The sequence below is a fragment of the Gigantopelta aegis genome, chromosome 11 (genome assembly GCF_016097555.1).
Source record: "Gigantopelta aegis isolate Gae_Host chromosome 11, Gae_host_genome, whole genome shotgun sequence".
Classification (NCBI taxonomy): Eukaryota; Metazoa; Mollusca; class Gastropoda; order Neomphalida; family Peltospiridae; genus Gigantopelta; species Gigantopelta aegis.
The window spans coordinates 8,936,635-8,950,778 of record NC_054709.1 but is presented as its reverse complement, the minus strand read 5'-3'; the positions used below and the strand labels follow the sequence as shown (position 1 = coordinate 8,950,778).

The following is a 14,144-nucleotide window of genomic DNA, read 5'->3' as shown; positions in this document are numbered from 1 at the left end:
ATTTGTTACAGCTTTGTAAATTAACCAAACTTAGTGTCCATTTTAACGGGTTGAAACTAGGGTCTAGGTGAAAAATATGCCTTAGTGTTTAAAAATTAGGCTCTGTCCCTTTAAAAGTCTCTATTAACCACAGGTTAAGCTAACTAACCTTTGAACCATTAGCCCCGGAAAATTAATTAAGTACCACCAAGTTTTGACCATATGACATATACTTCGCAAATAACTGTAACCATTTTATTGATACAAGACACTGACATCAATGTTCTGTATATATAAATGACATTGAAACGGATGGACAGCAAGTAACACTGTTATGACATCAATGTTTCATGTATTCTAGGCTAAATGTTTTTATTTATTTCAACTTATTTTCGTGTTTATATCCAATTAAGGTTCAAAGACGCTATCCTGGGCACACACCTCAGCTATCTGGACTGTCTGTCCAGGACAGTGAGTTAGTTGTCAGTGGTTAGCGAAAGAGAAGAGGGTGTGGTGGTCTTTCACCTACCCACTGAGTCGTTAAGACTCGCTCTGGTTGGGAGCCGGTAACGGGCTGCGAACCCTGTACCTACCAGCCTTATGTCCGATGGCTTAACCACGACACCACCGATGTCGGTGTAAACGTCCATGCAAGTCGTTATTTATTTAAGTCCTAGGAAAACAAACTACTTAAAACTAAACCAGATATGAAAGTCCGGGTAGGACTATGGTTCCTAAGCTATGGAGGTCTGATAGGACTACGGTTCCTAGGAATCGAGGTCCTGCGGATCTCGGTTCCCACGGACCTGCGTTCCTTTTACACCGGTCTCTAGAGAAAAAGACAGAAACTGTAAATATACATGAAAATATAGTCCCTTGTTATTTTTGCTGTCAGACTTCTATTCAATCTGATTAAAATGAGCTCTACTGGGTCTAGCCAGTAGATCTAATAGCATTGCGTGGACTCCCATGTCCAGGTGACATTTCATCTATAAATAACAATTTAAATATCGATCAATTACACTTCGCCTTTTATAGCGCTATTCGGGAGCATACAAATTCTAAAAATATCGGGCGAGATTATTTAAGCAATAGGCGAACTTGTTGGTCTATTTCAACATTGAAAAAAACAGAGAGAAAAGTGCAGTAATAAACTTTGGATTGTATAATAGTATAAACAGATTTTATGGCTATACCATCACGGTTTTAAAACGGTCTTAAAACGAATTTTATAAAAAAAAAAAATTATATTGCAATTAGTTTCCGGCATACTTCGTAATTATTTCGTATACTCTCGGCATAATCCCGAATGTTTTCAATTGTTTTTCAAATCACTGGCATGATTTTGCAAGTAAGGTTTTGATTGGTCAAATGAAAGGTCAACTGGACATGCGCTCCAACGAGCTGCTGTTAGATCCACACTAATGGAACCATTCAACTGATTGGTGTTTTTTCGTTCCAACCATTGCACCACAATTGGCCAAATGCCTGTGTATGTGCTTTCCTCTCTGTGAGAAAGTGCATAAAAAAAGATCCTTTGCTGCATTAGGACAAATGTAGCGGGTTTCCTCTGATGACTGTGTCAGAATTACCAAATGTTTGACATCGAATAGCTGATGATCAATTAATCAATGTGCTCTAGTGGTGTCGTTAGACAAAACAAACTTCTTCTTCTGCTTCTTCTTCCAGCGCCTATGTAAAAGATTTTATACTAGTAGTTATTAGGCCGATTTCTAACTTTAATTTGTTTTTACTAGTCATTAAAATTACTTAGTTGTAATTTTATAGGCATATAGTTCACGGTATAATCTTTACTGGCGCGGATACAGGGATTTGTGAGGGGATTATATATATATATATATATATATATATATATATATATATATATATATATATATATGTGTGTGTGTGTGTGTGTGTGTGTGTGTGTGTGTGTGTGTGTGTGTGTATGTATGTATGTATATATATATGTTTTATTTATTTATTTATTTATTTATTTTTATTATTATTATTTTATTTTTTTGTCGTCGTCGAAAAAAGGGTTAGGACCACACCCTCACTGCCTCACCCTGGATCCGCGCCCTCACTACCTCCCCCTGGATACGCGCCTGTCTTACATTTCCAAACAAGAAATAATAAACACTTCTGAAGAGAAATGACCATTATGCAACTTTGATCAATCACCTTTAAATACTACTTAAAATACGCATTTTCTGGTTCACGTGACACACGACAGAAGTACACTTCCGCATTAAACTCCATACCTAGATCAATTGAAATAAATAATTTTGTCGGACTATCCCAGCTGAAATAATTTCGCACTGACCCATATTGCCAGCAGCAGCGGCCAATAGAGTACTGAGCCGTATGAGGGAAAAGGCATAATAAGAAATCTGTGTTTGAAATAAACATCGCCAGCCGCGGCGGTTCGAATGTCAGCCGGTTTGTGAAACAGACAAGTGTAACTGACATGGCAAGATGTTATCGAGTAAAGTCCGCTTGATTCTCCTTTTATTAAAGTTATTCTTTCCCATTCAGGCCGAGATTGGCAACACAAAAACACTTTATCCCTTCACTTTATATGAGGCACAAGGGCTACAACCTCAATTTCGGCAAGTCGAATTTAATTTCATCAATCATAATTAATAGCGCTTGATTACTCTGGCGTGGCTCAATTTCAAAGAAATGAGCAACAGTCCAATGACGTCGCGTCCAGCGCTCGAAATTACCTGTCAATTTCTCCCGCGAAAGGCGCCGTCTCGGCTCTCCCCGCCAACGGGATCTGGCCTTCGACGTCACGTGATGTGGGCGGAGTCCTTTTGACAGACAGGTCCCACGCTGGGTTGTGAAACGGGACGAAGATGGATGACCACGGAGGCACCACCTCTCAATTTAAGCTGACAGCGATACGATCTCTCCCGCGTTACCGATACGGCTTGTTAGAGAGGCAGCGTGAGTGTGTGTGAGAGATAGAGAGAGAGAGAGAGAGCTCGCACAACTCCTAAACCAGACGGTCCAGGGACCTCTAGGTCCTGATCAAAACAACACCACAGATACAACATAATATATATATTTATATTTATAACACAGACTTTGCGCCATGCATAGACCGATGTACAGTTCGTTTTCTATCGACGCCTTGATGGCACCTCAGCCGAGAGTTACCCCACCCTTGTACTACTCTGGATACATGTTCATGTCCCCAGGAGCGGGAGTGGCGCCCCTGCCCGCGGGATCGATGAACGACCCCCGGGTTTTGGCGGCGCACGCAGCGTTTACACAGGCGCAGATGTTCAGTCCGCAAGGCTTGGCGGTGCACCACAGGGAGTTTCAAAACTATGGAGGAGGAGGTGGTGGTGGTTGTGCCAGGAGTCCAGAGTCGCCCCACGGACACGGGAATCGCCTATCCACCCCCAATTCAGGGCAGAGTCTGGAGGAGTGTGGCAAGTCGGACAGTCCCATCAGCAGCGATGAAGGGAATGAGGATGATGAAGATATAGAATCTATTGGGGGTGAGGATATATTTTAATTTAATTTTAATTTTAATTTTTTAATTTTATTTTTAATTTTAATTTTAATTTTTTAATTTTAATTTTAATTTTTAATATAATTTTTAGTAAGACTATAGTTTGCGACACCACAATCTGCACACATGATAGTAGAAAATACATTTATCTAGCATAAGGAAGGCAGTTATATATTAATTTCGGGGATATATAATCTTCAGTTTGCGGAACAGAACAATTCCTCACCCGCGACTTCTCATTTCCGACGCCTTTGTCTAGATGTAGTAAAACTATACATTATGACACGACAAACGGAACATGATTCTAGAAATAACCTTATAACAAAATGTAGTAAAATGTAGACACGACACAACAATACACATGGTTCTAGAAATGAACATATTAAAAAAAAAATAGGTACCAAATCATTGGAAAGTTAATCTCATTAACTCCAGTTTCAAATGCTATAAACATTAGGATGACCAGGGTGAAAGCAAAAATATACCACAAGCATATATTACGTATAATATGCCTGTATATTTTACTATTGATTATGTGATTGTTTTATATGTCATATAACCATAAGGAGAGGCCTTTATATTGTTTATTAAGAATGTTTCTCGTGTATTTCACTGTGTATATATTGGGTGAGACATTAGTTAAATATCTGCCTGTCTGTCTGAATATCTTTATTAAATTTACTTTTTTAATTCTAACTCACAGGAGGTCATTCTTTATCTAAATTTTAAAAACATTCATCGGATTAAGAGTTTTGGTTATGCACCAATTCACAAACGTTCTATCTGTTTAACGCAAAAAACATTTTCTGCAAAAAAAAAAAAAAAATCCGTTCCATCTGAAATACTTGTCGGCAAAAAAGATTTTATCTAACAGATGGACGCTTTCTGTAGAATCCAGTGTGAGTACTTTATGCAATCATCCAGTGCATTAAAGTTCCATTTCACAGATGCCACCTTCCTGCATTATTAAACATTACAGACGTTCATGTTGAAAGCAAGAACTGTTATTAATGCATAATTTTATTCCTTGAAAGGACTCTTATTATTCAGAAATGTGTTACAATGGGTATGAAGTCAGGAATGCCCCTTTAAATATTAAACAGACAATCACTCATTTTATATAGTGTTGTTTTGTTAATAAGTTCTTGTACTTTACGGTTTCTTATCTTGTTATCCCTACATAATTTATAACTGTTTTATAAATCAAGACATATTTGATGATACAAATTTATATTGTTCATAAGGCAGTATGTGGTACACGGTGAGATATTCTGTTCCATTAAAATAATAATTATTGCTTTAATGGTGTATCGTTACTGGTGTCGAGTTCTATGATAGAGTAGCAACAAATATAATAGAATATTTGGATTTCAAACAGAAACTATTTTTTTTATTGAAGTCTCACATCGGTTATAAAACACACCATCAAAGAAATAAAGAAATGTTTTATTGAACGACGCACTCAACAAAAACATCGTTAGTCCACAACTATATATACACAATAAAACTACCCAGCCACTCCACATTAAATTACTATAGACTACATAATTTGAACGACAAACCCGTATCTCTGAAGAGTCGAATAGACATAAACTAATTTGGTTTCGTTTAACAATATCATTACAGTATTTTAATTAAATAATTATCGTCTACTGAAGGTGATACATTTAACAATTCTGAAAGGTAGCTTTCAAAAACATTTACCTTTTACAAACAAGGAGTATTTTATATTTTACTTTCCTCCAAACGGTACCACACATATAACAACCTTTGATACAGCTTGTGGGATAGACTATACAAAAGCAATAGTCATAGATCAAATATAATACAATAAATTGACTTAATAAACAAATTAGATTCAGAATAAAGACGTTATATAAACTCTTGTTGAGGAGAAGGTTAATAAAACAAAGTAATATATGACAGCAGTACAGTTATATATTTTCTTATTGCTACTCTATATAGTGAGATATATAATTATACAATTTGTATTCGAAATAATCACATTGCTTACCTTTGTTTCACACCCAGTAGCCCATCTCTATTGTTTTGTACTGGGTGCCGTTTATATATTCGTTCATTCATTCATTCACTCACTCACTCACTCACTCACTCACTCAATCACTCAATCACTCACTCACTCACTCACTTTCTCACTCATTCATTCGTTCATTCATTCATTCATTCTATATAGTCAGAATACTGATTTTCAATGAATTTATATTTTTACTGTTATTATATATAGTCAAAAAAATTAAAAAAACTAATGTAGGTTTATTTTTACTGTTATTTGTTTTTTTTTGTAGTCAGAATACTGATTTTTAATGACGTTCTATTTTCACTGTTATTATATATAGTTAAAATACTGATTTTTAAAATGTAGTTTTAATTTTTTCTGTTATATTTAAAGTCATAATAATGATTTTTAATGCATTTATATTTTATAATTATTATTATACTGTATATATAATCAGAATAATGATTGTTTTTACTGTCATGATGATGATGATAGTCAGAGTAGTAAGAATAGTACTGATAAAACTCATTCTTAAATACTTAAAACATCTGTAAACATATAAACAATTTCTTACATGCTATTTTATTAATATGTTTAGCGTTATTTACTGTTTTGGTGACGTAGTTAAAATATGAAATTAACACACTTCCCTCTTCTTTCCCACAACTGAAAGGTCACTGTGCAATTAGCTAGTTGACATACAAATAGAGAAATTTCAACAAATTGATAGAACCATATCATGGGGTGAGCTGGGATGCGGTGGAGGAAAAATTAAATACAAATTATTTGAAATAATACATATTTATTTTAATTCATTTTAAAAAAAAATTTAATTTCATTTTATTTTAATTTTTTAAAATGTTAATATTTATTTTATAGATAGTGTAAGAAGTTTTACAACAACTGGTACTATTTTAATATTATTTATTTTCTATAAATTATTAAAAAAAAATTCGTATGACAGTTCTTCTAACTTAACAACGTGTTTGATATTTATATAGTGATATTATTATTATTATTATTATTATTATTATTATTATTATTATTATTATTGTCATTATTATTATTAGAAAGATCAATATGTTGCACATACATATTACAAATACTAATCTGATCTACTGTTACCAACCTATTCACTACAAGTCAAATGTTGTTTTAGGATAGCGAAGTACTTTATTTACCAAAACACGTACAATTTATAAGAATAATATGAAGATAAATGTGTACATATACAATATAATAATGTTAACGATTTACGTATGTGTAATGACAAAAGCATTAGTTGTGAGAGTACAATTTCTATGAAAAGAAAATGGGAAATTTAAATATTTATACCTAATATTTACATGTGGTATATGTTCAACATGTAGTATGACATTAAACCTCTAAAAAACCCAATTAAACAAAACAAAATAAACAACAACAAACAAACAAACAAATAAACAAGCAAACAAACAAACAAAACAAATAAACAAAACAAATAAACAAAACAAATAAACAAAAAACAACCACAAGACAAAACAAAACAAAAATACAACACAAACTAAACCAAAACAAGCAACAATAGAATCTAATTATATTTGATGGGTTATCGTTTGTTTTGTTTAACAACACCACTAGAGCACATTGTGGGTTATCGATGACAGAAGTTTGAATAACAGATGCCAAAAAGCACAAAACACGGTATAAACCTAGTTAGCCGAGTGGTTACGGCGAATCTGTGCAGTAGGTTCGAATCCTACCAGTTGACACTTAGTGTTTTTAAATATAATAAAGCATCAACATTTAATTTAATTTAATTTAATTTAATTTAATTTAAACGCTACTTATTCATAATAGTAACACGGTTTAATGTATCCAATAACAAAAAATTAATTATGATATAACAGGACTAGTACTACTACTACTACTACTACTACTACTACTACTACTACTACTACTACTACTACAGAAAACACTTACTAATCTGTATGTATTTTCTATATAGTGAATTTAGATAGAGTTTTAAATTAGCATCTTCTTTTGTCCTGCCATTGACACACTTTCGAAAAGTCATTCCACCATTGATTATTTATCTCGTGATCTGTGGAATTAGCAGAGGAAATACGGTACGACCGCGTAGTAGCCGCGACCTTGACAACAACAGGTCAAGCGTGTCCAAAGAAAAGTCCAAAGATTTATCTTTACGTGTGGAGTTTCCTGCGGAATTGCGTTTCGTTTTCAGTCCTACTTTGAGATTATTAGTTTGTCGCGAGATGGTTGTTTGTCGTTGCCTTTATTTTGTTAAATGTGATCGGAACATAACATAATTTATGAAAATGTAGATGAAGGAATGGATTAATGAGTGAATGAAGAAATGAATTCAAAGTGACAGATGAATTAATGTATGGATGAATTATTACTAACGAGATAGTTAAGTGAATGAGTGAGTAACTAAGTAAGTAAGTAATAAAAATCCTTATAAATAAATAAATAAATAAATAGTATATATTCATATAAAAAAGATAAAGCACAGTCTCTAATGTTTTAAAATTGTAAATCGTATAGAGAATTATAAATATGATCAAAAGAACAGCGAACATTAAAAAAATATTTTAATCGAATAATATAAGAAAATCTGTTCTAATTTGAATTTTTATTTAATCACAAATTTGACCCAATCTATTACAAGTATTTAATATTGAATAAAATCCGTAATGAAATAATAATCTTTGTATATGAAGATACCTATGACAATAATCCATTGAAATATGAGCAAAGTTTATGATCTTATATTTTGTTTTTTAGTTTTTAACAATTCTGTGAAATCCAAATAATATACATGTACATGAACGTGTATATTAAAATGTCTTACAGTGTTTTACATGCATTGTTATTTTTAGATATTAAATTGGACTCTGCATTATACAGAGATACGGTTTTGATCATAGATTTAGTTAATATAAAACAATAACAACATTATTGTAAATGCCTGTATTATTTTTAAAACTATATTTTTGGAACCGATATTGTGTATTAATAATAATAAAAAATAACAATGTTTACAAATAACAGCAGCAGCAACAACAACAACAATAACAATTGTGTTAACGTTGTTTTTTTAATTGTTTTGTTTTTTAAATATACTTTGATCTGTTTTCGGCCAAAATATTCTACTTATTTTATTTAGAAAGTTGTTTCTTTTGGATTGATGTTATGATTGGAAACTATATTGTTAAATGCGCATTTACATTGAATGTAGTTATACTACTTAAATACAAAATATGCTGATAGTTGTTACAGCGTATTAGTTTAAGAATACAATTAATTCATCGCCTGATTTATAACCTGATATTAATATTAAGATAAAATACTTTCTACCACTGGCAACGTTATTAAAAAAATAATTTTAACATAAAATAACTCGTCTTTTAATCCATATTTAAACATTTAAAAACACATTCTGATTTATTATTTACTAATCAATTTTTAAAAGAAATAATTTAGCAATTAATTTATTTCATTTATTAGTTAAACACAAACTATTACCATTAAACATCCTAAGGATGAGCCAAAGCCTTAGACAATGTGTTTCCGGGAACTAGTTAAATTAAAACAAACAAACAAACAAAAAAACATTCACCGCCATGTAGGTCCAGATAAAAGGTTATGTATGTACTGTTATCACTTACAAATAAAAATAAAAATCATAAAACAAATTGATAAAAATGTATATTTTAGGCCCAATAAACAAATACCTTTATTACGTTTTATTACCAATATCAAACAAATTTTATTGTAAAGCCTGTTTTTTTGTTTGTTTGTTTTTTATTATTAATAGCTGTTAAAATGTTAAACAGTTAGCCAAAACCTTTTATTCAAATATTTAATATTGATTTTAAATGCTATCCTCCCTGCTCTGGGACAATAAGCACAATCAAGTCACGAAGTATAATTAGTATTTAAAATATACATCTTTAGTATAATTCACGACACGACAAATGGCACAAACGTTATTACTATATTAGGTGTCAGTTTCATTCTCGGTAAAGTGGTACTGATAGAAAATTACGAACCGATTTTGAAATGGAATAAAAGGCAAAGTAATATTTTAAATATGTTTCTTAGAATAATTTTTGAATATTAAATTGTGCGAATAAATACATAACTTTTAATGTTGTTTTTGATGATTTGGATATTTTTCAGTTTAATGTTTTTTTGGTAACAGCAATCAAGTGTAAGATAATTATATAATGTATTATGTCCACATTAATAGCATATATAAAATGAAGACTTTCAAGTTTTATAATAATATTAAAAATATCACCAAGTGTTTTATTACACCGAAACACGAATCATGTTACAAACAAAAATAACTGTTGTCCTGTTGAAATATTAAAAATCTAGATGATTAAAAAAAACCTATTACCTTTAATTCTAATTCCTATTATAGTTTTTATTTACATACACATGTGACCTATTCCAGCACCATTCCGCGTTTACGCCACTGATTCCACAATATATTGATTGATTCACAATAGACTGGCGCTTTTGTTACGCAAATAGTAGTATTGACAGCAGAAAGAACTTGCATCCAAAACATAATTGATTTGTTTTAAATTGAAATATTTAAACTTCAAGCCTTTTAGATGAAAGATCGTTGTAAGTGACGTTTGTTGGGATTTGGGTTTGTTTTCGTAAAAATATTTACAAAGTGTAGTTTTTCAATGTGTATTGTTTTACCGAAATGTTAAATGAATACGAGAAAGAAAGAAATGTTTTATTTAACGACACACTCAACACATTTTATTTTACGGTTATATGGCGTCAAACATATGGTTAAGGATCACACAGATGCTTTTCGATTAGCAGCAAGGGATCTTTTATATGCTCTATCCCACATACAGGGTAGTACATACCACGGCCTTTGTTCTACCAGTTGTGGTGCACTGGCTAGAACGAGAAATAGCCCAATGGGCCCACCGACCTGGATCGATCCCAGACCGACCGCACGTCGAGCGAGCGCTGTACCACTGGGCTACTTCCCGCCCCTATGAATAAGAGAAGTAACAAGTTGGCCTGTGGGTTGTATTTACCTTTCCAACATGAGACGTTGTTTACAACGTGGTAGTACATGTAATAATATAGGTCTCAGCTGTTAGATGAATAACACACAGGTTGAAATTGCAGCACTGTGACAATATAAAGAAAAACAGTGTGCTGAACAGTACTACCACCGGCCTCGGTGGTGTCGTGGTTAAGCCATCGGACGTAAGGCTGGTAGGTACTGGGTTCGCAGCCCGGTACCGGCTCCTACCCCGAGCGAGTTTTAACGACTCAGTGGATAGGTGTACGACCACTACACTCTCTTTTTTCGCAGTAACCAGTAACAATTAACCACTAACCTACTGTCCTGGGCAAACAGCTTAGTTAGCTGAGATGTGTGCCCAAGACAGCGTGCTTGAACCTTAATTGGATATAAGCACGAAAATAAGTTAAAATGAATGAGTAGGAATTGAAGATAATATTACCACAAAATTTAGGCTTTAAATAATTAGCTGGACAATAGTATTTACATATATTGTAACCAACAAACACGTACGACAAACAACAACAACAACAACAAAACCACAACCCAGTTTACTATCAATTTCGTTTTTGTGAACCTAATTAAAGTAAACGTCATTTTCAACTAACACCTTGACGGGAAGCGTCGCGTATCATTTTCACCTGTGCAACCTTGTAACACCTTTCTCATTCACCCGGTATGCGGGGCTGTTCGCTCGCGGAGCAACTCAACCGTGACCGAAACCAATCTTTGAGTTTGTGTCGTCTCAACCTCCTCGGGTCACTCGGTTCTGAATATTTCTTTCTTTTCTTTCTTTCTTTCGTTCTTTCTTTTATTTCTTTTCTTTCTTTCTTTCGTTCTTTCTTTCGGATTCTTTCTTTCTTTTGTTCATCTATCTATCTGTCTTTATGTCCATTTATCTATCATTCAGTTTTTTCTTTCTCTTTCCTTTAATTATTTTTAATTATTTTTTTCAAGCTGTTCTTTTTTCTTTCCTTTTTTCCTACCTTTTCTTTTTCTTTCTTTCTTTCTTCAATTCAGTTTCTTTCTTGTTTCATCTATCTGTTCGTCCGTCTGTCCGTCTGTCCGTCGTCCGTCTGTCCGTCTGTCTGTCTGTCTGTCTGTCTGTCTGTCTGTCTGTCTGTCTGTCTGTCTGTCTGTCTGTCTGTCCGTCCGTCCATCCATCTGTCTATCTATCTATCTATCTATCCGTCCGTCCGTCCGTCCGTCCGTCCGTCCATCCATCTATCCATCTATCTTTCTCAGTCCTTCTTCATTCTTTCTTCCTGCCTGCCTGCATTTCTTTACCTTTTCAAGCTATTGACCACTCTGCACTTCAGCAGCCTAACTTTTCCAGCCAAATTTAATTAATATTGCATCGCGTTCACACAGAAGAGAGTGGGTGTTGGGAGTAAATATTTGTCGTTTTCAGATGGAAATAGAGTCGTTTGTTGTCGACAACAATGATGTCTTTTTAGCCCGCCACCTTCCCATGTAGACGGGCTCAGCGCTCATAGCATAATCTCTAGCCTTTTATTATTATAATATTTTACTGTTAAACATATATTTTTTTATTGCTTCACGGTTCGAAAATGTACCCACGAAGTGTAGGGCAACCGCAAATTAGTTTTATCTTCAGGTTAAATGTAGAGGAAATGCCACAGGTGTTCATATGTGTGTTACTATTAGGTGCATACCAAGCGTGAATTCAGGGTGGACATGCCTGAACCTCTTTTGGATATAGGCAAGTTAGTAAAGTTAACAGAAAGGGTGGGCAATCCGTGTTAACAAATCTAGTATAATAAATGTGTTTGTAGTTGTTTTCTCTTAGAATGTATGTCACAATGAACACATGTCTGACATCCAATAGCCAGTGATTAATAGATCAGAGTGCTCTAGAGGTGTCTAGAGGTTAAACAAAATTTAACCGTCTCTATATCTGCGTCTGTGTTTATGTGTGTGTGTGTGTGTATGTGTGTTTGTGTGTGTGTGTGTGTGTGTGTGTGTGTTTGTGCGTGTGTGCTTGTAAGTATACATGTGTTATGTGTCTGTGTTTGTATGTCGTGTGTGTGTGTGTGTGTGTGTGTGTGTGTGTGTGTGTGTACATGTGTGTACATATGTGTGTATGTATGTGTGAATGTGCACACGCACGTATGTACGTGGTTAAGCCATCACACCTAAGGCTGATACATACTGCGTTGGCAAATATCTTTGAAGAAACCCGGTGCGTTTCCCCATTAGCAGCCAAGCATCTTTTATATACAGTTTCCAACAATCAGAGAATGGTTCCAATACGAAATAAAGAGATTAACTTGATACTATAATAATGAAACGTGCAGTTTCCCACATTATATAATAGCACATATTACATACTTTGATATACCAGTCATGGGGTACTGGTCAGAAAAAACAAAACAATCAGAGAATAGTTCCACTACGAAATCAAGAGATCAACTTGATTCTCTAATAATGAAATGTGCAGTTTTCCCACAAATATAAGTGCATATAGCACATAGTTTGATATACCAGTCATGGTGTACTGGTTAAAAAACAAAAAAATCGAAGAATGGTTCCACTGAGAAACCAAGAGATTAATTTGATAATTAATGTTTTCTTGTTGCTGTTGCTTATACCAGTGTTTCACATACCTCTTTCAGATCCATCTTTAAGCATCAAAGAAAACGACCACAGGAATGACAGACTGGAAATGGGTAGAAACGGACCCTCTTCCCCCGCAAATTCCGACTGTGCATTACACCTGGACGAATCCGACGGACATGACGCCACTTCCGGTGGCAAAACGAGAAGGCGGCGAACGGCCTTCACAAGCGAACAACTGTTAGAACTGGAGAAGGAATTCCACAGCAAGAAGTACCTTTCCTTAACGGAGCGTTCGCACATCGCGCACAACCTAAAACTCAGTGAGGTTCAGGTGAAAATCTGGTTTCAAAACCGCCGCGCCAAATGGAAGCGTGTAAAAGCCGGACTCGTTCATACCAGGCCGGGCCCGGAGCAGACGAACAAGCCTAAAATTGTGGTGCCCATTCCAGTGCACGTGAACAGGATAGCAATACGAAGCCAGCACCAACAGATGGAGAAATCAAGAACAGTTCCCTAGTCAAAGTTTTTTTAGGTTTTTTTCAAATGTGCAATTCGGAAAAGAAAAAAAAACAAGACAATAAAAAACCGCTCATTTTATATATAAAAAAATTGCGTGTGTGTGATAACACCGCTCTGTGGGTATTCGTATTTATGGTGAGAATTTCGAATAATGTAAATTTTGGATTGCTGCTCTGGAAAAGGAATTGGTACATAATTTCTGAAGAAATATATTTCTTTTGTTGGATTGAAATAGACATATCTATGAAGCGAGTACAACTGCAGATTAATTTCTGTATTTCAGGTTATTTAAAAACATCCTTGTTTCTCGAAAAACAAAGAATCAATAACATAATTTCTGAAGATATATATATATATATATATATATATTCCACACTTTTCGTCGAATTTACAGACTTAATTGTGAGACGAATGCGGGAATGCAATTGAAAAATGGGAAAAACAGAAACTAAAAA

The 14,144-nt window shown here is 34.0% G+C and overlaps 1 protein-coding gene across 1 annotated transcript; it reads left to right on the top strand.

The window, feature by feature from the left end:
• The first annotated feature begins 2,986 nt into the window (after nt 1-2,986).
• On the top strand, nt 2,987-13,687 carry LOC121385528 (homeobox protein GBX-2-like). The gene is made up of 2 exons (XM_041516235.1): nt 2,987-3,491; nt 13,227-13,687. The coding sequence occupies exons 1-2, from the start codon at nt 3,080-3,082 to the stop codon at nt 13,685-13,687; spliced, it is 873 nt and encodes a 290-aa protein (XP_041372169.1). The 5' UTR covers nt 2,987-3,079.
• Nucleotides 13,688-14,144: the final 457 nt, after the last annotated feature.